At 35.1% G+C, this 24,973-nt stretch overlaps 1 protein-coding gene across 1 annotated transcript in view; it reads left to right on the forward strand.

Annotated features, from left to right (window-relative positions):
* vwa5b1 (von Willebrand factor A domain containing 5B1) overlaps window positions 1-24,973 on the forward strand; it is a 40,597-nt gene that overhangs the window by 4,847 nt on the left and 10,777 nt on the right. Inside the window, exons 2-14 of the mRNA XM_084099977.1 lie at window positions 20-230; window positions 2,348-2,506; window positions 2,691-2,910; window positions 5,393-5,541; window positions 6,285-6,416; window positions 7,789-7,913; window positions 11,736-11,912; window positions 14,737-14,847; window positions 15,425-15,627; window positions 20,120-20,234; window positions 20,541-20,726; window positions 21,808-22,009; window positions 22,210-22,409. Of these exons, the coding sequence (XP_083956103.1) occupies window positions 92-230; window positions 2,348-2,506; window positions 2,691-2,910; window positions 5,393-5,541; window positions 6,285-6,416; window positions 7,789-7,913; window positions 11,736-11,912; window positions 14,737-14,847; window positions 15,425-15,627; window positions 20,120-20,234; window positions 20,541-20,726; window positions 21,808-22,009; window positions 22,210-22,409 (2,118 nt within the window). The 5' untranslated portion in view covers window positions 20-91. The remainder of the gene's footprint in view (window positions 1-19; window positions 231-2,347; window positions 2,507-2,690; window positions 2,911-5,392; window positions 5,542-6,284; window positions 6,417-7,788; window positions 7,914-11,735; window positions 11,913-14,736; window positions 14,848-15,424; window positions 15,628-20,119; window positions 20,235-20,540; window positions 20,727-21,807; window positions 22,010-22,209; window positions 22,410-24,973) is intronic.

Genomic DNA, 24,973 nt, shown 5'->3' on the forward strand with positions numbered 1-24,973 from the left:
TGGTTTCAATCTTATCTAGCCTTTCTAGGGAAACATCACCTATCGCCTCCTTCTCTGCATGTGAGAAGCTGTACTGGACAGAACCACCATCATGCCAGGCCTGATCAACAAGAGCAAACGGAGCGCTCTGCCTCTCAGCGTCTCTGACATCACTTCCTGTGTCAGGGGTTACACCCTGGCAATGACGGCCTCCTTGACCTATGAAAACATTGAAGATCACCCTGTTGAGGGTGAGTATGCTGTCTAATGGATGCATTATCACTTCTGATATTTCTGAAATGATATCCATCATTAGTGGCTCTTCCTAAGGCATTAGTTTTACACTCAAAAAATAAATTAGGCCTAAATTTAAGATTTATGTATTGCATTTAAAATGTACGCATTACTGTACGTAATGTGATGCATGTTTGTCAGACATAAATAAATGAAACGGGTATGATTTATCTATAGTACTAATAAACTGAATGTGTTTAATAACACATTATGGTACAATAACAATAACCAGGTTTATATATTTATCATTAATAAATCCAATCTGTTTCTATCTAATACATTTTGATCTAATTGAATATTGCTTGGTCCACAGCTAGCCATATTTGGCAAGGCAAGGCAAGGCAAGTTTATATTTGATCCATGTTTGTATATTTTACTGAATAAATGTAATGTTTGCACAATGAACAGATTTATGCTGATTTGAATAAATGCATTTTGAAAATAGGATCATTAAAATCAAATAGATGCAAATAGTTAATAGCCATGAGCCAAGAGTGCAGAAACATGTTTCTGACAAACATGCATTACATTAAGTTTATGACTTGTTAAAACTGTGTAATCCAAATGGATGGAAATTTTATTTGCAGTTATTTGCATAAATCTTAAATTAAGGCCTAACTATCCCCTCATACTTAAGGGATTTGAACCTAAACTTTAGTTTTAAATTTGCTATGTAACTCTTTATAACTTGTTCCAGTTGATCCAACTTCAAGTACTAGATTAAATATAATCTCAAAATGATGCATAATCAGGCTCTGTACACACACTCTAAAACATTATGTGTTGGCTCAACAAAACAAATTAACGCAACAGTTGCATCCATTTTTTTTTGTTATGACAACTTGGGGTGAAATTACGTTCAACCAGCAAGCTGCATTGAGTTAGAAGAGCTTAATAATTTTTAGCATAAATGTTTAGTCGCTCCAACTACTTGAGTTGTAGCCCTGGAACCAATTAATCTTATCTATTTCAGTTCAAATCCACAGCTATTGCACATTCTTAATGTAATTTATTTGGCATTTAATGAACAAGTAAGATATTACTTGTCACTGGCGTTAGCTCAGTCATTGCTTATAGAGTCAGTGTAGTGTTTGCATTCATGTCGTCTACTCTTCAGCACAATGGTAACCACAAAAACTTCAAAATTACAGAAACTCCTTTAAATGTCAAACATACTATCATTGTGCAATGGATGCTGGGAACTACAAATCCACTGCCTAATTTCTGAAGTTATCAAGACGAATTCATTGTTACTACAACTTGGTTTAAAAAATCAACTAATGCAGAAATTTTAGTTTACATTACACACAATATTAAGTTGATTCAATGATCAATATTATTGTGTCAATAGAACTCAAAATATTGTTTGCAACTTAAGAGGTTTCATTAAAACAATAAATTTGAATTTTTGCGACCATGCATTTATTTAAAGGTATACGATAGGTCACCCAAAAATGAAACTTTTTGTCATCATTTACTGGAAGTTGTTCCAAATCTGTATATATTTCTTGAAGAATGTTTGTAACCAAACAGTTGACGGGACACCATTGACTTCCATAGTATTTTTTTCAATATTTGGGCAAACTATCCCTTTAAGTTATGGTAACAGGTCCCCTGAATTAATTTTTAGAGAATATTTTATGACAAATCTATTAAAAAAATACAGCACTTCACTTTATCCACTTGATCAATGATAAGAATCAAGAATTAATTTGTAATTTCTCAAAAGCATTTTGGGACGAAATGCATCGAACTCTTTATAATCACAGTAATACTTTCTCAAAATTCCCTGAAGGGAAGAGAAACACTTGTCTTTCCCTCCCAACCTCATCCGCTATTTGTGTGAAGTCTAGAAATGTCACTGGCACATTGTTGCTCTGCGGTCTCCAGTGTCCTATTGACTCCAACAGATTGGATTTTGCATTGGTCAATGCTGAAAGCACTAAAACGAAGGATTTTATTTCTGTCAAGAGCAAAATTAGCTTTGTGGAAAGATGGCCTTTTGCTACTGTGTGATAAACAATGCATTCTCCTGAATCACTTTTTTCTAATCCTCTTCCTGTGATTCATGCAGGAATCTTTATATATCCTCTGGACGACAGCAGCGTGGTGGTCGGGTTCGAAGCGATGATTGGCAGCCAGATAATAACCGTGCAGGTCAAAGACAAAGCGAAAATCGATGACTGTTACTTTGATTGCTGCAATGCCAATGGAAACCCGCAAAGCGGAGGTGGTAAGATTGCATGCTCATTTATAACGCGCATCAAAGATCTTAGTTAATCCCCAATTCAGAGCTTAAACGGAAGCCCTGTCACGGTGTCTGTTGAATTCAGTTAACACGCAAAATCCTATTAAGCTCTTTCATTGACGTTGACTGTACATTTCAGAGGCTTTACTGATGAATCATCTTGCTGCAGGACATATCGTTTTGGACGAGGATCAGGAGAGGACAGTGCTGGTGGTTAGTCTAGGGGTCATTCCTGCTCTGGAGACCATTAATATACTGGTCAGCACATCCTCGGAGCTCAGCACACTCACTAACGGTGGAATCCGGGTAACCTCACCACCCGTCTGCTCTCCAAGAGTCCAACGTTCTGTCAAAGAGGAGCAGGCGTTTTCGCCCAGCACTTCTAGGAGGTTCGGATTCATTAGTGTTTAAAATTCTGATAATTATAGTATTTGAATGGCAATCCTGTATTTATAATCCTCAAACATTCTGGCTTCTGCTCTAAACTCCAAACCCTAGTAGAAGTATTAAACTCTGCAGTTCATTCAGCTTGAACTGCTTCTCATACAGACTGCAATTTAAAGTCTCAAATTGTGTTTGGTAGATAATTTCAGCTTTATTTATGCTGTCTATTTTCGGGTTTTCTAAACGTTAAACTTTTTAGGAAATTTAAGATTAAAGTTTAAAAATCTCCCATTTACTTACATTGACATGTTTAACATTAAAAATATGTAATAGCGCTGTAATATTGGCATACTGAATTGTGATTGGTGCTCTTTCTTGTATTTATTTGCATACTGATTTTTTCCCCTTGCATCTATTTCATTTACACAGCAAAATCCCCAGAGTTAAATTAACTCTGTTCAGAGAACATTTGGTCCCTCTCTAAAGAGAGTTAAAATAACTCTGAATCAGAGTTAAAGTTAATGAGATACTTAAGTGATTAATTAAGTGATGATTGGGCATTAATGATGAACACCTGCTGTCAACAAGTTCTCAGCAGAGGAGGATTAAACAACTCCACAAACAGCATTACCAGCTTCACTTATTACTGACCAGACTGACTGTATTTCTGTCAGACGTCTACAGAAGGTCTTATTGAGAATTAACAGAGGTTTAGATGTTGACGATTTATTGAAAATGTATGATCACCATTGTGGTGATGAGTGTTTCCTTTAGTTGGGCAGAAGTAGTTTTTAACAACACATAGTAGAAACATGCACTTATCTCATGTGTGTCTAAAAGTGATTATTTGATGTTAATAGATTATATTCACTAACAGTACTCTCTAGCCACAGATCGGACATTCTGAATTTAGATTTTTAAAATACATTGTAGGGATTTTTTTTTTATTTAGACAAAGACATCAAGAATCAGCATATGAATCTCAACAATGGTGACATGTTTCATGCTGCAATGCATGCTGGGAGCCACAATAGTATAAAACTCATGGCTCCCAGGATGCATTGCGGCATGAAACATGTCACCATTGTTGAGATTCATATGCTGATTCTTGATGTCTGTGTCTTAGAAAAAAAAAATTCCCCTATTATGTATTTAAAAAATTCAAAATGTCCAATCTGTAGCAAGAGAGTATTGTTAGTGAATATAATCTATTAACATCAAATGACCACTTTTGGACAGTGATGATATAAGTGCATCATTCTACTTTTTGTTGTTGAAAACTAGATCACCTGAACATCTTTGCATCTGGCATTCTTTGCAACAAATTACGTGTTTTGGTAAAAACTGTTGCAAAAAACACAAACTCACAAAAAACTACGCTAAAAGTCAAACTGCCCAACTAAAGGAAACACTCATCGCCATTATGGTGACCAAACATTTTCAATAAATCGTCAACATCTAAACCTCTGTTAATTCTCAATACGAACTTCTGTAAACGTATGACAGAAATAAAGTCAATCTGGTCAGTAATAAGTGAAGCTGGTAATGCTGTTTGTGGAGTTGTTTAATCCTCCTCTGCTGAGATCTTCACAGATTTAATGTCATATTTTGTCTTTAGTTGATTTCATCTGTGGCTGGAAGTCAGTTGTAGTTCTTGTGTTTCTCTTTTTTCTGTTCTTGTTTCTCTTTCCTTCAGTGATTCTGCTTGTTGACAGCAGGTGTTCATCATTAATGCCCAATCATCACTTAATTAATCACTTAAGTATCTCATTAACTTTAACTCTGATTCAGAGTTATTTTAACTCTCTGTAGAGAGGGACCAAATGTTCTCTGAGCAGAGTTAATTTAACTCTGGGGATTTTGCTGTTTATGCAGAATCACAACACCAACCTTAAAATGACCGCAAATGAAAATTCTGTCATTTACTCACACTCATGTTGTTTCAAATCTGTTTGACTTTGTGTGGAACACAAAAGAAAATATTTCGAAGAACTTTGGGAACCAAACAACTTTGGGCCCCATTGACTTCCATTGCATGAAAAAAAAGCAACACAAAATATATTTTTATATGTTCCAGCACAGAAGAAAGAAAGTTTGGAATGACATGGGTATATTATGACAGAATTTCATTTTCCTTCAAGAATTTTAAATATAGTTGAGATGTCTGCTGCTCAACAGAGCGGAAAAAAAAGGAGCCATTCCTCAAAATACAGATACTCCTCAAAATATCTTATTTCATGTTACACAGGAGAAAGTTTTGTACACTTTTGGAACGGCATGAGTAAATGATGACAGACTTTTCAGTTCTGATTGAACTATTCCTTTAAATCATTGCTACTGTTCTTTTACTGCCTTGTAAGCACTGTTATTTCCTTTGAAAAAAGAAAGAAAGTTGAGCTCATATTATACAGTCATATTATTACCTCAGGACTTAATGAAACTGAACTTAAAATGAAGCTTGAATGTGAACCTGCTGATGTGTCTCAGGAGGGATCAGCATCATTGTGCACAGGGAACACACGAGCAGACGGCCTCAGGTGTGTGTTTGGCTGCTCTGATGGAGGAAGAGACCATCAACTCCATTGACTATGAGTTCAACTTCCATCTTGAGATCAGAGGACCGTATTTACTCGCAGGTCAGTTCCTCCATCCTCAAGCATGAGTCTTGGATTAAACTGGGCTTGATTTCCAGAGAACACAAATAAATATTGAAACGTTAAAAATCATGAATGCACTGCAACTTTATTTGGATTAAATTGCCTGGCAAATTTATGGAAGCTAAGTTCCACCATGGAATAAAAATAATTAAAAGGTAATTGCGGCTTTTAATTTCACAATTCTCTTTTTTTTCCTACCAATTTAGACTTTTTTTTCTCACAATTCTTAAAAAGGAAAGTCAGAATTGTGAGATTTAAACTTGCAATTACGAGTTTATAACTTGCGATTGCAATATTTAAACTCGCAATAGTAGAAAAATTGTGAGATATAAACTCAGAATTGAAAGAAAAAAAGGGAAAATTCTGAAATTAAGACAATTACCTTTTTTATTTTTTATTCTGTGGTGAAAATAAGCTTCCATATAAATGCATAATTATAAAACCAATGATGTTTGATGAAGTTTGATGAGTTGATTTTCACACTGATAACATCCAGTTGCATTGGATAAAAGCTCCTGCCAAATTCATAAATGTAAAGTGCAGCACATGCTTGTCTTTCAGCTGGGACTCAAGCCCAAATGATGTTTAATGTGTTGATTGTCCAGCTGTAATATATAGTATGCATCTTCCTGCTGGAGTTGCGGAACGGTTTAGTCCTCGCATGTGGTCTAACGTCTGTTGCTCCTGCTTATTTTAGATGCTTTAGAAGTTTCTCTGTGCAGGTGTGGAAAGCCCCTCACATGCCATCCGTGCGGACGCGGACCCTTCGGCCCGCTCTGCCACCAGTATTGTGGTCACACTGGCAGACAAGTACACCTACGACTGCCCTGTGGAGATACTCATCTACCCCAGTGGTGTGTAACACACATCAATACAATAATTGTGTATCATGATCTCAATCTACAGTTCGAAACAATGCTGAGCTAGTTCTTTTTAGTGAATCAAAAGTATATAGCGCAACTAAATAAACTTTTCATTCAAGCTGATGCATTCAGATTTTAGGTTCTCTCAACTATTGTCTTAATAATTGTCCTAGCTTGTTTTGTCCATTTGAATTTGATCATTCACTAAATGCTAAATGCCTTGTTCAGTCAATAACTTTGTCAAGGCAACTACTGATTTCTTGTTGAGCATATTTTCAGTTAGTAACACAATAAATTGATCTATCATTTTGAGAGTTTTGTACAATAAATTCTGTTTAATTTGTTTAGTTGATTATTGTTTATTATATAGTGAACACCAGTTTTTGGATTTGCATTTACGTATGCCACATAAAAAGATTGTGAAAAGTCATTAAAATATTTGTGTAACGCATTTTGCAAGAATTGTTTTAAATGTATTTATTATTATTGAAATGATCTCATAATTTTGCAATGCAATTGCATTTCTTATTTCCAGTTTAAGTCCTAAAAGAATCATTAAGAAGTCAGAATTGTTTAAAGGAATCAGAATTCAATTCTTTATGACTGCCATTCCTAGAAATTCTTAAACAACACTAAAAACCACTCAGAGAACATCTTTGTAACCATATCTCCCTAGCAAACGCCTTAGTGGCGACAAACACCACACTCATTTTTAGTCCCTTTATGAAACCGTTTTCTTTCTGGACCTTCCCAGCAATGTCCTTTTCTGTCAGGGCATTTGGTCCCTATGGACAGACAAACAAGATCACAGTCACTCTGACCTGTGTTGACTGGACAATAGAGTCTGCCTTTTGAGAACAAGCCAGTGCTAATCTCTGCATGTGCCTGAAAGCTTGTCCAAACGAGAGGCTGTTTATTATATCAGAGGCTATTGAAGCATCATTCCCAGGCCCACAACCATATAACATCATTTCTTGCTCTATAAGCACTGTTTAGTTGAGCTCTATATTTCTTCAGCCACCCCATCATGCATCTCAACCTCCATCGGTGTCTGGGAGGCATAAATGGATCTCACGATGCCTCATAAGATTGCCTCACTCCGCAGGTGACCCGAGTGCAATTGAATTAATTTGAAAGCCTAGTCAAGGGGGCAAACGTTCAGCTGTATTGATGGCCCACTAGGAGCCAACACACTCTGTTCCCAATCCAGCTGCTGTTTTTAAGAAATACTGCCACCATGGGAATCCTTCATGTCTGGTAGTAATGTAACTCATCGTCTGCTGCCATAATTGACTGTTGTGCCTCCACACTGAGAGGTTTTTATGCTGTACAAAAGAGAATAATTCTTCCTTTCTTTGCATAGAGCCCCATCTGCCACACGTTCTCATCGAAGACGGAGACATGACGCCGGAGGAATACGATGAGCATCTGAAAGGACGGAGCGACTACATAAAGGCCACGAAGAAGGACTGCAGTAATGAAAAGACAGTGAGTGGAAGAAAGAGAGCGAAGGAATATGTAAGAATGAGGGTTGTATAAAACAGTCTGAGTGTTTTACAAGGACGAAAATGAGCAAAACAAGCTTGAGACCCTGAAGAAGTTGTTCAACACCGTGGTCTGTGACGCATATAATTGGCAAAGAAATCTAGAAGAGACTATTGTTTCGTTTTGGCAGCCAGGATCATAAACTAAATAGGATGTGGTACTTATTTGAAATAATGCTCTCAAGTCGTGGTTTGGGGCAGAGAGATCTTTTAGCAAATTAGCATGTAATATAACAGATTAAAATACTTTTAAGGAATGATTTTGGTCACTGAAAAGAAGTACCTAAAAGTATCATGGTAGTTTTTTTGACATGGAAACCATAGCTTTAAAATTTCCCACAATTAGATTACTGTTAAATGTGTCAGCCTGAAGAGAAACATGAAACTGTTAATGGAATAAAATAATTGTATTTTATATCATTATTTCCAACCATTCGAATTCAGAAAATGTCAACTTATTTATTAAATGTTAATATTGATAAATGTAATAATTTATATGATATTTATTATATGAATAAATAAAATTAATATATACAGTGTGTATATATCCATATATCCATATATATATATATATATATATATATATATATATATATATATATATACATAATATTGATGAAGAGTTCAGATGCAAAAGCCTCTAAGTGCCATCTGAAATTTTCTTCTAGAATGATCATTTTTATCAAGCTCGTATATTTAAGTTCAATAATTTCACTTAAATGGCAAATGCAAATTACCTATTAATTGTCATTTAAGTGAAATTACTGAACTTAAATATACAAGCTTGATAAAAATTATCATTCTAGAAGAAATGGACATAACGGCATGGCATGATATTGGCATGATAGCATGACGTAATTGCTGCAGATTTGTCGGCTGCACATCCACATCTGCTCTTCTGGATTGAGATCTGCTGACTGTGGAGGCCGTTTGAGTTTACTGGACTCTTTGTCATGTTCAAGAAACCAGTCTGAGATGATTTTAGTTTTGTGACATGGTGCGTTGTCCTTCTGGAAATAGCCATCAATAGATGATACATTGTGGTCATAAAGGGATGGACATGATCAGCAACAATACTCAGGTGTTGAAGCGATTGTCAATTGGTACCAAGGGTCCCAAAGTGTGCCAAGAAAATATCCCACACCACCAGCAGCCTGAACCTTTGATACAAGGCAAGATGGATTCATGCTTTCATGTTGTTTACACCAAATTCTGACCCTATCATCTGAATGTTGCAGAATCATCAGAATATTGTACTTATTTGTAGTATTTAAGTACAATATTGAATATTGTACTTAAGTAGTAGGTCATCCGGGTATTTTTTGCCTACTTTTCGAATATTATGCATTCAAACATACTATTCTTTTGGCGTACTGTTTTTCGCATACTGTGTTTTAGGGAAGTATTCGATTTCGGACACAGCGCATGTCTACCACTTAAAAGCACTGAGTTGCTGCCATGTGATTGGCTGATTAGATACAGTATTTGCGTTAATGAGCAGTTGAACAGGTCAGGTGTACCTAATAAAGTGGCCGGTGAGTGTGCTGTGTGTGTATATATTCATTTTATTAATGTATGTGTGTAATATTTTATTAATTATTAAATGTATCAATATTAATGTTAAAAAGTAAAAAAGTATCATTACTCCGGTCTTTAGTGTCACATGGTCCTTCAGAAATCATTCTAATATGCTGATTTGCTGCTCAAGAAACATTTCTTCTTATTACTATTATCAATATTCAGATATTTTGTGGAAACCATAATACAAAAATAATTTAGGATTCATTGATTTAAAAATGTCAAATGATCAGCATTTATTTAAAATAGAATTGAGTATCACTTTAGTATCACTTTGGATCAGTTTAATGCATCCTTGCTGAATAAAAATCTTTCGAAAAAAAAAATAAAAGAAAGAATTTGCTGATCCCTAACTTTTGTAGGTTCCAGTCATTTTCTAAAATATCCCGGGGTTTTTAATGTCAAGCTGTTAGATTTAGCCAAATGACAACCATACACTAAATCCAAAGCTTCAATTGCATCCTTAAGTGAGTGCTGTTCCTCAACAGGAGGGAGACAACATTCAGCCCTAAAATGATCAGCAATGAATGGAGGTTTCTATGGAAACTGTCAAAGGTCTTCAGCTGAGTCCATAGTGTTTCTACCTATTGCATAGCGAAATAAGAGTCAACTTCACCACCTTTGGGATGTATTAAATCTTTAAAGCATGAGAGGGGAATCCATGACCCGTAAAAGATTTTTAAAATTCTGATCTTGACTAACAGCTTCAGTATCTGTCTCTATCAATCCTTTACTGAAGTGAGCTGAATAACATTGAATATTCTCAAAAAGATTGTTCACACAAAAATGAAAATTCTGTTATAATTTATTCCCCACGTTGCTCCAAACCTGAATGACATTTGCTCTCGTCATTTTTTTTTTCTTACAATAATGACTGTGATTGTACTTGAATCTGAACTTTGAAAATAGTCAAGTGATTAGCAGCTAAAAAGCATGGAAATTAAAATCTTTGTCCACATCCAAGCAAGCTCGGTTTTATACAGGGCACGTTTATGTATGTAAAAGACAGCTATTTCCTCCAAAGGTTAATTTTGTAAGTGAGCAGAGAAATGGCAGATTTCGAAGAAGTAATTTAATGTACAATGGAACAACCAATTGAAATGTGATTTTAAGTGGTTGAAATACATTGCTAATCTGAAGTACTTTATTCAGAGAAGTACACAATAAGCTCATTGCCATCCTCTAAACGATCTTGAGCTCTGACAAGTGCACTGAACTCACATTTATATTCACATTTATACTCGTATATACTTGTATAAAAAAAAGTTTTTTAAAAATATATGTATATTCAGACAATAAAAATCTGAACCGGTCTGACTGGGCAAATTAAAAGTTGTTATATATTTTAAAGCCTAATAAATGTTAAAATTGACAGTATACTGTAATACTGTAATGCTGAATGTCTAATTAATGGGTAAAATTGAGAAAAAATCTATTTCATAGAGACAGTATTGGTTTCGGTGATACTGGCCTTCTTTCTAAGAAAGATTCCATTCAACAAATACTTAAAATATAGTCTACTGTCTTTGTTGTTTCTACATTCATTTGGAGATTAAATGTGAAATGATTACAATATAAAAATATATATAAAAAAGTAAATGTTAGGCGCGATTAATCACAATTAATTACAGAAAAAATGTACGATTAATTAATTTTTTAATCGATTGACAGCGCTAATGTGTGTGTGTGTGTGTATGTGTATGTATATATATATATTTATAATTTATAGACCCTAAACTTTGAACTGTATGTATTTACTCTAAATGCAAATGTTAAAAATTCAAAATAAATTGTTAAAATATATTTCTCACACTTGTCTGTTAAATAAATGCAAGGCAGAATTATATTTGTTCATATTTATCTATATAGGCCATACAAAAAGCCACATGGGGACTTGAGTGAACATTAAGAGATACTATATATTTAGTTAAAAAAATATTTGCATATTATTTATGTATTTTTCTCATATAATTAAGCATATTTTTTCTACAAAATACTGCATGAGAATAATATGCACAAATAATATGCAAACAATCTCTTAATATTCCTAAACATGGGCTTTATGAAAAGAAATAACTTGTTTTAGTTCTGTTGTGTAATGTGTGACATGTTTTCATGAGGTTCACCAGCTTTACCCATTTTTCGCCTTCAGTAATGGCTCTGTCACTGGCTGGTGTGTGTTGTGTAGGTGGACATCATTCGGAAGAGGCTTCATAAAGACATCCTCCACAACCCCGTAGTCATGCTCAACTTCTGCCCAGACCTCCGCTCGATGACCTCTGACCTGCGGAGCATCCAGGGGGAATTCATCTTCCTCATTGACCGCAGTGGAAGCATGAGCGGGGTCAACATCAATCGAGTTAAGGTATGATGCTTCTGCTTCTGCGTTGAGCTAACTGTGCCCCTCATTCCCAATGCTCATTAACTTTTGAAGACATCCTAATTTATTCAAGGGTTTAAAACCCCAAAGTGCTTCAGTCGTGTTAATGACCATTAATGGAAAAGGGTATTTATATACACACACAGCGGTGCTTATTTACCGAAGAGACTCTGATTGGATGGTTTTATGTAGATTATGGGAGTAAACAGATTTATAAATTCTTAATGTAATAAAGTTGTTTACTGTTACATTTTGCAAAGTTTAGCATGAGAGTTTATCATGAGGTTCATAGTACCAAGTAGGGCTGGGCAATATATTTAATATTTACAATATATTCATAATGATTTTGCTGAAGAACTTAAAAAAAAAAAAAATGCATTAGGGGCTTTCGCACCGGAGGAACATTTTTGTAGTTCTTATAACGATTGCCGGAAGTACCTGCTTTTTGGCGTGTTCACACCACAGGAACTGGGAACGATTTTAGTTATATTAATGCATTTTGGCGGGACTAAATTATCACCTACTTCTATTGTCTAACCCAGCACAAAAAGAACTATCAGTGACACACTGTAAGTAGTAGGCTACATTGATTGACCGAACACATGCCATACGAAAGCCTTAAGCCTTAACTTTTGAATGGTACTATATATATTTAAACTTAAACAGATTCAACATGTTTCATGCAAATGTTAAAAATCAAGCCGTGTTTCTCACGTTTCCACTAGAATTATATTGTAATGTATCTTTATGTACCATACAGAAAGCCATATGGCGACTTTATTAAACGTTTTAGAATGAGATTAGTTAGCTTTTTAGTTTTACTGTTTTTGCTACATTGAAATAAAGACATATTTTACCGAACATCATGCTGTACCGAACATCATGCTGTTCTGAACAAAATCAGACCATTTGAGCAGCCTGTTGAAGGGGCTCTGTAATAAAATAGCTTGTTGCACTGAATAGCTCAAGCAGCTACGATAATTGAACTTGGTAAGTCTCCCTGCTGAGATTAGAGATGTGTGAATGAGTGTGTGCTCGTGTCCTCTGTGGACGGGGCCGTGCAGCGTGACGCACGAGGCGGCGATGACTCACTGTGGTTTTGATTGAGGACGTTCCCCTTCTGACCACAGACACCAAATGGCTCTAATCTAAAGGCTCAGGTCATTCTAGCGGTAATATCATCCCAGAATATCCTTGACCCTGAAGAAGACTTGCTCCATGCTGAAATGTCATATGTCCATTGTGGTGGGGTGCAAGTGGACAGCCGCAGATGTATCCAGTTACACTGAAAGGAAGATACATTTATTACAAGGAATAGTTCACCCAAATGAACATTTTGCCATTGTTTACTAACCCTCACGTGTCTATATCTTCCGTGTAACACAAAAGCAGAAATGTTGAAAAATTGAGCTTGTCATCTTTGCTGTGAATTGACAGTGAGTGGCTTTCAAAATTCCAATAAAGATGCAAAAGCACCATCAAAGTATCATAAAAGTATGTTTATACGAAGATCTGCTATATTCAAAGTCTTCTGAATTCATTCAATAGCTTTGTGTGAGGAACAAACTGAAATTTAAGTTGAGATTTAGTGAGTTGGAGAAATGAATCAGTGCAATTTGTGAATGAATCATCCAGTCTGGTTTTGTGAATTAATTGATTAATTGAAAATCCAAATAGACATTCTCTCATCAACTCTTGTGAAAACATTTAAAGTGATTAACAGTTTCTCGTACAAAGCTGTCGTATGACTTCAGAAGATTTCGAATATTTTGTATGGTTGTTCTTTTGAGCGTTTGAAGCTTGAAAGCCATTCTTTTGTAATTGCATGGGGGGGGAATACAATTCTTCAAAAGTTCCCCTTTTGTGTTCCACAGTAAATTAGGATATTTTAATTTTCAAGTGAACTATCCCTTTAAGAACTAAGCATCTTTTATAATTGTGTTTCAAGTTCAGTTTGAATGTGTAAGGAAGTGCTCTGAGAAGGTGGACCTGTTTTATTATGCAAATTATAGCAAAATTGGTGATTCGTTTTTTTTGAATAATTTAAAAATGCTAAAACTCTTCTTTAATAATCACATTCATATTTACAAACTTAATTATAACCTCATGCTAATTACCCACTGCTGTACTCGCTGTCAGTCTGTCGAAAAGCAGCGCTATAAATTATACCACTACTTTAGATGAGACACAATGGAGGCCTGAATTCTTGTGTTCAATATGCAGTGCTGTCTATTGGCATCAGGTCTGGAGGACAAAGATTGCTGGTTCAATCCAAGCAAGGGCGACAGTTGAAAAGCCATTAGCGATCGACCACTAGTCTAAACATTTGTGGGAACATGCCGCCCTCAGTGTCTATGATGGGTACAGTCCTGCCATCGAGCACGGCACTTAACCCTGCAATTAGTTTAATGTGAGTTGCTTTAAATAATATGCAAATGTTACATGGCAAATTACTACAGTATCTGGTAATGGCTGTAATGTATTATTAAAGCAATATGAACATGTAAACTCAGAGTGAACCTGATATTTTACATATATATATATATATATATCACTATAAAACAAGTGGAAATCGGTTAGATTATTTAAAAGTTAAAGTAATGGAAAAACATGTTATCATGACTTGAATGTATTTATTAATAAATATAGTTCTTGATTATATAATTTTTTACATACACATACAGTATATACACATGTATATTATAAATTTCTTATATTAAGTGGACATATTTTTATATATATCTATATATCTAACCTGCTTATCTGCCACCCTCATTCGCGTTGACCTTCCCATTTTATGTGTTCACAGGACGCAATGGTCGTGATTCTGAAAAGTCTTTTCCCAGCATGCTTATTCAACATAGTGGGCTTCGGATCCAAGTTCAAAACGCTGTTTGCCACGAGTCAGAGCTACGATGAGGTAGGTCACCCGCAGGGACCCACAGTCAGCGTCCTCAATCACTGCCCTCATTAGGTCGCCAGTTACACTGAGCACTCAAGATGCTCAATGTTTGTGTTTTTCTGCTGGGATCCAGTGGCAAAGGTCTGGGTTTACATGATGAATTTCTATTAAAGTTTCTTACTGATTTCATAATGCATAAAAACACTGCCTATTCAGAAGTCTCTGTGGCAAATAGTTTTTTTTCTTTTCTTTTAAGCATAAATCTAATAAAGATTCACTGTGGATATAATAGCAAACAATGTCAGTGTTGGTCAGAAGGTGCTCCCCGTTCCTCTTCTTTCAAACGTAGCAAGACAAGTTGACACCATTGTTACTAAACGTTTGCTAAGTAGTATTTCCTACTCAAGCAAGGTAATATTTGACACTCAAGCCTATGCAATAGGAGCAGACTGGGAGTGGCCTTGGACGACAACATGCCCAGTGCATTATAGGTGTTGAAAGAGTTTTCACTAGTCAAGTAGCAGAGTTTTATTGTAAGCCCATTTTGCCAGTACTACTGTAAATTACTCTTTGACAAACCTCATTTATTTCACAGGAGAGTTTGGCGTTGGCTTACGAACACGTGAAGAAGATCCGGGCTGACATGGGCGGCACAAACATACTGGCTCCTCTCAACTGGATCTTACAGCAGCCCATGCAGAAAGGTCAACCTCGCCTGCTCTTCCTCCTGACCGACGGAGCCGTCAGTAACACAGGGAAGGTTATTGAGTTGCTCCGCAGCCACGCCAAGTTCACCAGGTCAATGTTTGCACATTTACATTTATGCATTTGGCAGACACTTTTATCTAAAGTTACATTGCATTTAAGGTCCATCTCATGTCGCGCTCGCTAATGAGTTGATCTCTAATGAGCCATCTCTTGGCTAATTTTAGTTTAAGTTTGAGCTTTTTTGTTTTGTCTTAGCTTTTTTTATTTTGCTTTCATTTATTTTTATTTCAAATTTTGCCTTGGCAACTAACTGCAATAAAATAAAGTTAAAATAAAGTTTAAGTTTTTCATCTAATATTTATATTTTCTTTTATTTCAGCTTTTTTTTTCAATTTATGAAAACAATTTTTACTCATTTAATCTTATTTAACAATAATAACACTGATTGCGAACTCTAAAATCTGAGTCATGATTCCACTTTTATATTTAAAATAAAGGAAATATTTGGACAAATTTGGATAAGAAATTTTTGTGCATTAACTATTGATCCAATAAAGAAGGATAAGGCACACTAATGCAAACAGACGTCAAAGGGACAATAAATGAACATTCTGTTATTATTTACTTAACCTCATAAAAGATATTTTGAATAGTTGAGTAGTTGAATAGATCATATTTAATATAGTGCTCAAGTCAAACAGACATTAAACAATGACTTTTTTGTGTTAATCATCTCCTCATCACAATTTTCATTTATATGGAAAAGAGCAACTCTTCAGTTCAAAATATCCCATTTTATTTCCCACAGATGAAAGCCGTATGCATTTGGAATGATTTGCTGATTAAATGACTGATGTTTCAAATTTTTCATTTTCGGATGAACTAATCCTTTAATATCACAGGTTCAAGGATACAGAGCTGCAGAGCTATTCAGGTAATAAGATCATAATCAGATCGGCACAGACGCTAGCGACAGTAAATTGATGTCTCTGTCTAATCCTCCTAGATCCGCACTAGCCATAACGCTGCTGGTATTCACAGGCTTTGTTTCTGCAGTCCGTTGCTTCCTAGAGGCTTCCGTCTCCCACCTCCAGTCAATTTGTCACATGCCGAGATGTTCACCTGAGAGGAACACTTCATTTCTTCCTCGTCCTCCTAGAGCAGATGCAACAATAGCTTTCTTTTAAAAGAATTGAAGAAACTGTAGGTTTTAACAGCCATCCTGCAGTACAAAAGACACAAGCTGAGGTCAGACACAAAGAGGATGGCTGGGAAATGACACTGCAGTGTAATTTACTGCCTTAAACAACACTTGCCCTCCCCAGACGATCGAGAATAATCACAGTTGTGTCTTACTATGCACTTCATTTCTCTGCTGTGGGGACACGACTCGGCTTTCTTTGCTTGTTAGGGAAGAATGTTTCCCAGTAAACTGATCAGACGCCGAGATCTCCAGTCCACACTTTAGTAAATGGGCAGATGTGTTCCCTGTTAGTGCAGTGAGCAAGCAGTGCACCTTGTGTCTCGCACGCAGTGAGCCACAGATGTTGCTGCCAATGCGGAAGGTCACTCATCTTCAATTACGACTGCCTTCAGATACTGTGCATTAGATCTGGTGTTTTACAGACCCCACTCCAGTTAGGCCAATATCTAGAGATCGTCGAGAAAATTTCGAAATATATATCTTCAAAATATTGAAGATATATATATATATATATATATATATATATATATACTGTATATATCTACAAAATATATATATCTTCAAAATATTAGCTTGGTTACAAAACCTAGTGCACTGCCTAGACAGCATCCTTTGCACTGTAGAAGAACACAGCATATCTTCATGCCTGAAAGTAGTATCAACACTGACATTACGTTATGCTCATTTCAGAACACAATGACATGTAATATTAAGTTTGCTTAATTAGAAGCATTTGACCAAATTGTAAGGTAATCACAAAATGCATTGGGACAAGCTCACTGAAAAAATCCAAGATGATGGATGAGTATTTATTTTATTTATATTTATGTATATTCATTATATAGTTACTTATATACTTAGATATTTAAATTGATTTAAATCGATTTATTTAAAAAAAAGGGTCTAATGGAAAATAGACTGTTGTACCCATCACTGGCACTATATTTATATATAAACACATTTTTATCGTATATACAGTGGGTATAGAAAAGAATCCCCCCCCCCTTTAAAATTTTGCAGCCTGAAATAAAGACGGACACGTTTTTTGTTTTATTCAATTTTTGTTTTATTCTGTTTTAAAAAATAGAATCACTGAAAAAGGATTACCTCTCTTCTAAAATTGACTTGTAAACTCAATCTAATCACCTTCTCAATGGCACACAAAGCCATTTGACTTACAATTGTGATCAGCTGTGGTCATTTTGATGAGCTCAGAATGAGAAGAGCTTTACTGGAGCATTTCAGTCCTTTTAGTAGTGCAACTGAAGCAAACAATCAACTATGTGTGGCAAGGCACTGTCAAAAGATCTCCGGGATAAAGTTGTGGGCAGGCACAAGTCAGTGATGGATTACATTTTTTAAAAAGGCTTTATCAATGCCTAGAAGCACAATGAAGTCTATTATTAAGAAGTGGAAGGTATTTGGTACAACACAGACCCTCACTGGATCAGGACGTCGCTCCAAACTGAATGAAAGAGCCAGGAGGAAACTGCTCCAAGACTCTGAAGCAGTTGCAGGAATTTATGACACAGAGTGGTGACTGTGTGGATATGACAACAGTATCACAAATTCTCCACAAATGTGGCTTGTATGGGAGGGTTGCTAGAATGGCCACATGCAGTCACGTCCGAGCTTTGCCAAAACGCACCTTGAAGATTCTGAGGCCACATGGAAAATGGTGTTATGGTCAGATGAGACTAAAATTGAATTATTTAACCTCAACACCAAACGATATGTCTGGTTGGAAATCCAATACAGCTCACCATCCAAATAACACCATTCCTACAGTAAAGCATGGCGGTGTTAATATCCGGTTATGGACTGGAGCACTTGTCAGGATAGAAGAAAAAATGGATAGGGCAAAATACCGTCAAATTCTTGTGGATAATCTGCCATAAAGTTGTCATAACGATGACCCTAAACACAGCAAAACAGACCACACAGTGGTCGAAGGAGAAAAACGTCTTAAACCCCATTGAAAATCTGTGGAATAACAAGACTGCCAACTCTCACGCATTCACCGTGAGACTCACGCGATTGACACTTTTCACACATCCATTTTCTCACGCACAGAAAAATCGCAAAGCAAAGAGGACACGGAGACCGACAGACTAGACAGAGCAGGTTATGATATAAAAAAATATCAGCTCTCAGATTCAGTCAATTTTATTACGAATTCAAACAATAAATACCGTTTGGGCGCTTGTAAATGTGACGTGACAGATCCCGGCACGTGAACCGATCATCTCTACTAGCTAATAGTAAATAAACACGAATGAACACTGTTGAAAGATACAGTACAACTTACCGAAATGTACATTGCTTATACATAATATCGATCCATCAGTGTTTTTCATCCGCGGAAAGGGGTCAATAAAACAGCTGGAGAATTATGTCACATAACATTTACCTCAGGAAAGCCATTTAATGACCATACTTTTTATTAGATTTTTACTTATATCATTAAATAAAGTTATTATAATAAAAAAAACTCATTATATTTAATTTGAGTTATTTTTAACCTTAAATAATTCTACCAGCTGATAGGCCCCGCCTGCTTCCATAATTCTCACTCCAAGCTAAACTCAAAAGTTGGCAGATATGCAGTACACAAACGGTCACCATCATATTTAACTGAACTTGAGCAGTTCTGCAAAGAAGAGAGGGCTGGGAAAATATTGCAAAGTTAGTAGAGATATATCCCAACAGACTAAAGGCTGTAATTTAAAGCAAACGGTGGTTCAACAAAATACTGTCACAAGGGGGTGATCCAACTCAGTGACTCTGTTATTTAATTTGTTGGTGTTATATATTTCACTGAAAAATGTACTGTTGTACCCAATACTGGTATGCAGTATTTTATTTTTAGTTATTTTACTCTCATTAGAATATTGTGTTGTTAGCTTAGCAATATGCTAACATGAAACTGTATTGGAATTAGTTATTTTAATCAGCCTAAGCTGGTCTTAGCTGGTCTGTTTGCAGGACTGAGTGGGGTTTTGAAACCATGTAAGACCAGTTCAGGCTGGTTTAAACAGTTTTTCAGCATAGTAAGCCTCTGTGTCTGCTTGTATGCTATATGCAGTTTCAGCCTAGAGCATTCAGTTTCAGTGCGGATGCTTCCTTTGAAGGCACCTGCCAATGTTTGGAGACAGAGTTTCTGAAGAAGATTTGATGCTTACTATTCTAATAAGCAATATGAATAAGTTCTTTCTGACAGAATTAGCAAACCAGTACATTTCAGAGAATTAAATGCATTTTACCTGGAAGAGCATCACTGATTTGAGATGCCGTTTCTTCATTATGTGATGCTCTTTTGATGTTTAATAGACTCACCGCACCTGTCCTGTCTCCGTGTGTGTGTTTGCATCATGGCAGGTGTTACACGTTTGGCATAGGTCCGGGTGCGTGCAGGAGGCTGGTTTTAGGACTTTCCGCTGTTTCCAGAGGCACAGCTGAGTTCCTGGCAGAAGGAGAACGACTGCAGCCCAAGGTCCTCGTTTCCTCTGACGTGTTTATCTTCCAGCCTGTTATTTTGAATGTCACCGCAAAGCAATTACAGCAGCCACATAAATTGTGGAGTGCCCAAATGTATTAGCAATTAACAGTTTGTTTTGTTTAGTCAAACATAAATTAGGATAATAATCAAAGCTGACAGCACATTTCACATTTGTTTCTTCTCTCCCTGCTGTTTAAGACTAGCGTCTATATATTTTCCTGTTTTATTTATATAGAGTATTTTTACCTTGATTAAGTTCACTATGGTGTTTGAGTTGGCTGTTATTTGTGTGATTGGCAGATGATTAAGTCGCTGAAGAAGTCCATGACATCAGTTCTGACTGACATCTCCATTGAGTGGCTGTATCCAGAGACGAAAGAGATCCTGCTCTCTCCAGTGGGAGCGACCTGTCTGTTCCCCGGTGACCGGCTGATTGGATACAGTGTGGTGTGTGATACCTCCCGATATCACCCCAACCCCAAATCAGTAGGTCATCCGTTGTCCGTCCATAATTATTCAATTATATTTTAATATTATTATTTAGATAATGTTATTTTAATGCTGTATTTGGACCACAATACTGTATTTTTATTATTACACACACAAACCACATGATTTAGATAATATTGTTATTATTTTAAAATATACTCTATTTTGATATGTTATAATAACAAATATACACTAAAAACACAGCAACGGTTAAACTGTAATTATACTATATTTTTATACTACTATTAATAATAATAATTATTATTATTTTGATAATAGTTATTATGTTAAAATGTACTGTATTTTTTATATATCAAATATACACAAAACAGATTTTTATTATTTAGATAGATTATATTGTTATTATTTTAAAATATACTGTATTTCTACGTAGTATAATATGAAATATACAATCTGTGATTATTAAACAATTTTCTACACTACTATTAATAACAATAATAATAATTATTATTTTCATTATTTTGATAATATTATTTTAAAATATAATCTATTTTGATATAATATTGAATATACACAAAACAGGTAATTATTATTATTTAGATAGATAATATTATTAATTTAAAATATACTGTATTGGTTTGGTTTATATTTAATATTATATTAAAATAAAGTATATTTTAAATGAAATAATATTATCTATCTAAATAATAATTGTTTTGTGTATATTTAATAATATTATATTGAAATACAGTATATTTTAGTATTTAGTTTGTTAATTAGATTAACATTGCTGTTTTAATTGTATATTTGATATTATAATATCACAATTTTATATATTTTAATATTATTAACAATATTGTGTATTTAAATAATAGTAATAATCTGTTTTGTGTATATTCAATATTATATTTAGATAGATGATATTGATATTATTTTAAAATATAAAAAAAATTGATCTATTATATTATCAAATTTACCAAAACAACAACAGTTTTGTTAAAAAATATATATATATTATTTATTTATTTTTTAATGTTTTTTTTATTTTTTATCTTTGTTAATGTGAATATAGATTTATTCACCCACCTTCTAAAACATCTTTTCTCTGTTGTCACAGGACAAACGGAGACGATACAGCATGATGCGTTCCAACGAGTCCACCAGTTCCGTGTTCTATCACTCTCAAGAGGAGGATGCTGGGAAGGTTTACTGTGACGCTCAGGGGCCACACAGGGACGATCAAGTCGGCTCGCTGTTTGACGGTTGCCAGGAGACCATGTCTGAGAGCAGTCTTATTGCCACAGAGCAAGACGTTATGGGTAAAGTACAGCACTAAATGAAGTAAAATTGTTCTACGGTTTCAAACGACTTGAGTGTTACAGAATTTTCATTTTTGGATGAACTATTCTTTAAAGTCTCCTGATGAAAGAGAATAAAGGAATATAGTCAGCAAACTACTAGATAAGAGAGGAAATGAAAGAGAAAAGGTGTTAAATTAGTTTTTTCTACTTTTGCACAGGAACTGACATGAGCACCTCTCCGAGAAGACGTGCTTATAGCACCAATCAGATCATAGATTACAACCCCATGAAGAAGGCCTACACCCCCAGTGACCCCAGCTCCGTGGTGGGGAAAAACCCTCTTAGACGAGCAAAAGTCCAGGAGCTCATCTGTCAGACTCATCCTGACTACGGAGCTCAGTGGAAAATGGACTACCAGGTAGGTCATTTAAGCATGTGCTATGCAAATATGTGAACGCAAATGCTTCTTGCTATGCGAGTTTGATTTTGTGTGCCATTGCATTGAAAAATGTGCCTATAGCATTAGCATTGGGGAAGCTACTTTGAAAAGTAATTTTAACAGTTTAAAGTAGTCAAACTACTGTACACTTTGCTGTACTAACAATTTGTTAAGTATAAAGTATTTGCTAAAAAAGTTGCTAAGTACACTCAAGCTACATAGGTTACTTAGAAATATAGTCCAATTTAATCAGAGCTGATTTTTTAAATGAGGGGGTTTGTATTAATGAACACACAATTAGGAACTTGAACAAGCAAATTTATACTAAGTACAACCAAAACACCCTAATCGTTTGAATTTTAGCGATTCCGATTCCTATTCTGCTTATCAATTCCAATTCCTATCAATTGCCAGTTTCGATTCCATAAGGTAGAATCATTTATATCAAACATGTTTATTCTGTGTCTTTTGGCACACAAAAAAATCAGCAGCCTAAAGAACACTAACATTTTCCTATGGTTTTAACAAAATTGCCTCAGCAAAAACAACTGGACTAACTAATATAAAATGTAAACATTATTGAAGACAAGTAAACAGTGATAAATGTAAAGGCCCTTTCACGCCAAATGTGAAATGAATAAGCCATAGGCTGAAGGAAATGCAATTTACACCTGTACACTAGAGGGCGCAACTCAAACAAACCTTTCAGCTGTGCTGCCATTCTGGAATAGGATGCAGAAGATTTTAAAAATAAAAACAAATGAAAAACAAATGTGGTTTATGTAAAGTCATTTTTGTTTATTAAAATGGTTGAATTGGATCCTTGAAGGTTAACATTGGTTAATAAAGTGAGATTAAATACATAAAGTATTTGCACCTTTCTCCTAATTGAATATGGGGACAGGTGATGTGCATTCAATAAATGGGAAAACAAAGTAACTTGCGTTACTTATTTGAAAAAGTAATTTGTAAATTCAAAAGTAATGCATTACTTTATTAGTTACTTGAAAAAAGTAATCTGATTACATACTGTAACTCACGTTAACAGTATCCCCAACACTGCTTATAATACACATCATGAGTATGCAATAAGCATTATACTTGGAAATAATCAGAAAACATCTGTATCTGTAATCTCCTTATGCATGTGTGTTTTGACACAAAGCAGATGGTTTATAGTTTTCTTAGAAGAAATATCTGTAGGCAGCCGTCACCATGCCATCTGCTATAGCCGAAGCATCTGCTATGATATAAAAACAGCCCCATGGATTCATTTGTTCTTTCTGAAGGGTTATTTGAACTCATTTCTGAGCTCGGTGATGAGAATGTAATTCATAATTCAATGTTCTTATCGCCACATGCACACAAATAGAATTGAGATGGAACAGCCAGTGGAAGATGAATTGCAGTTTCCTGGACATTTAAGCAACGGATGAATGTGAAAAAAGTAAAAATGCTGTCTAAGAAATGAGGTGGACACTTTTGTAATGTGCACCCACACACTGAAATAGAAATGCACCTTTGAAGTGCAGTGGGAGACAATAAGGGTGTTGCCCATCACATGCCAGTGTTTGAACAGGGCTGAAATAATGAGGCCAAAAATATCCCTGACCTGGAGACAAATGAGTATGTAAGCAAGACCACAACGGAGAGACCACAACGAGTGTGCATCCTTTGTGTCTCATAATGATGGCCGTACTCATTTCATGCATGACAGTTGAGCTGAAAAGCCAAGGGAAACCCTTTCGATTCACAGCAGGCTTTCTGATGAGACTTAAAGATTTATTTATTATTTATTTTATTTATTTATTTATTTCAAGCAAATAGTGTGACAACAGAAAAAAATACATAATAATAATAATAATAACTTATACTTAATAACTTATAACTTAAGATGCTTGTATGCTTCTGGTATGTCTGCTTTGCTAATATACTACAGTAATTTTATTGCTCTTCGTTTATTAATTTAAGCATAGCTCAACATTTTGGATACCCTGTTACAGTTTTTGTGAGGTTACCTAAAATTTGTACTTTAAGTTAAACTGGTTTCATTCAAGTAAAAAAATAAAATAAGTTATTGACGTATTATACCAGAAAGTTATACCAGTTATTGACATTTAAATAATATTTTTAAATACTTTTTTTCATGTTGGTAATCGTATTCCTCAAGCCAGTAATAATGGTATTTATTATTTAAATATGAACGTATTTAAATAATATAAACAATAAAATATTTAAATATTATTTAATAAGCATTATGTTTCAGTGTTAGTAATTGCATTCCTCAACATTTTGGGTACCCTGTAACATTTTTGTCAGGTTTCCTAAAAATGTGCTTTATGTGGTAACACAAGTTAAACTGGGTTTATTAAAGTCATAAATATGACTATTTAATGTTTAATTAATACCACTACTGATTTTTTTTTTTTTCTGAGAGTGTTGCTGACAACTTTTTACTGCTTCTGTTTCATGACATTGTGTTTCGTATTCACTGAGTTCAGTGATACTCCCGCATTGCCGACACCCTGCCAAGAGACATATCG

The sequence above is a fragment of the Abramis brama genome (genome assembly GCF_963993115.1).
Source record: "Abramis brama genome assembly, chromosome: 22".
Lineage (NCBI taxonomy): Eukaryota > Metazoa > Chordata > Actinopteri > Cypriniformes > Leuciscidae > Abramis > Abramis brama.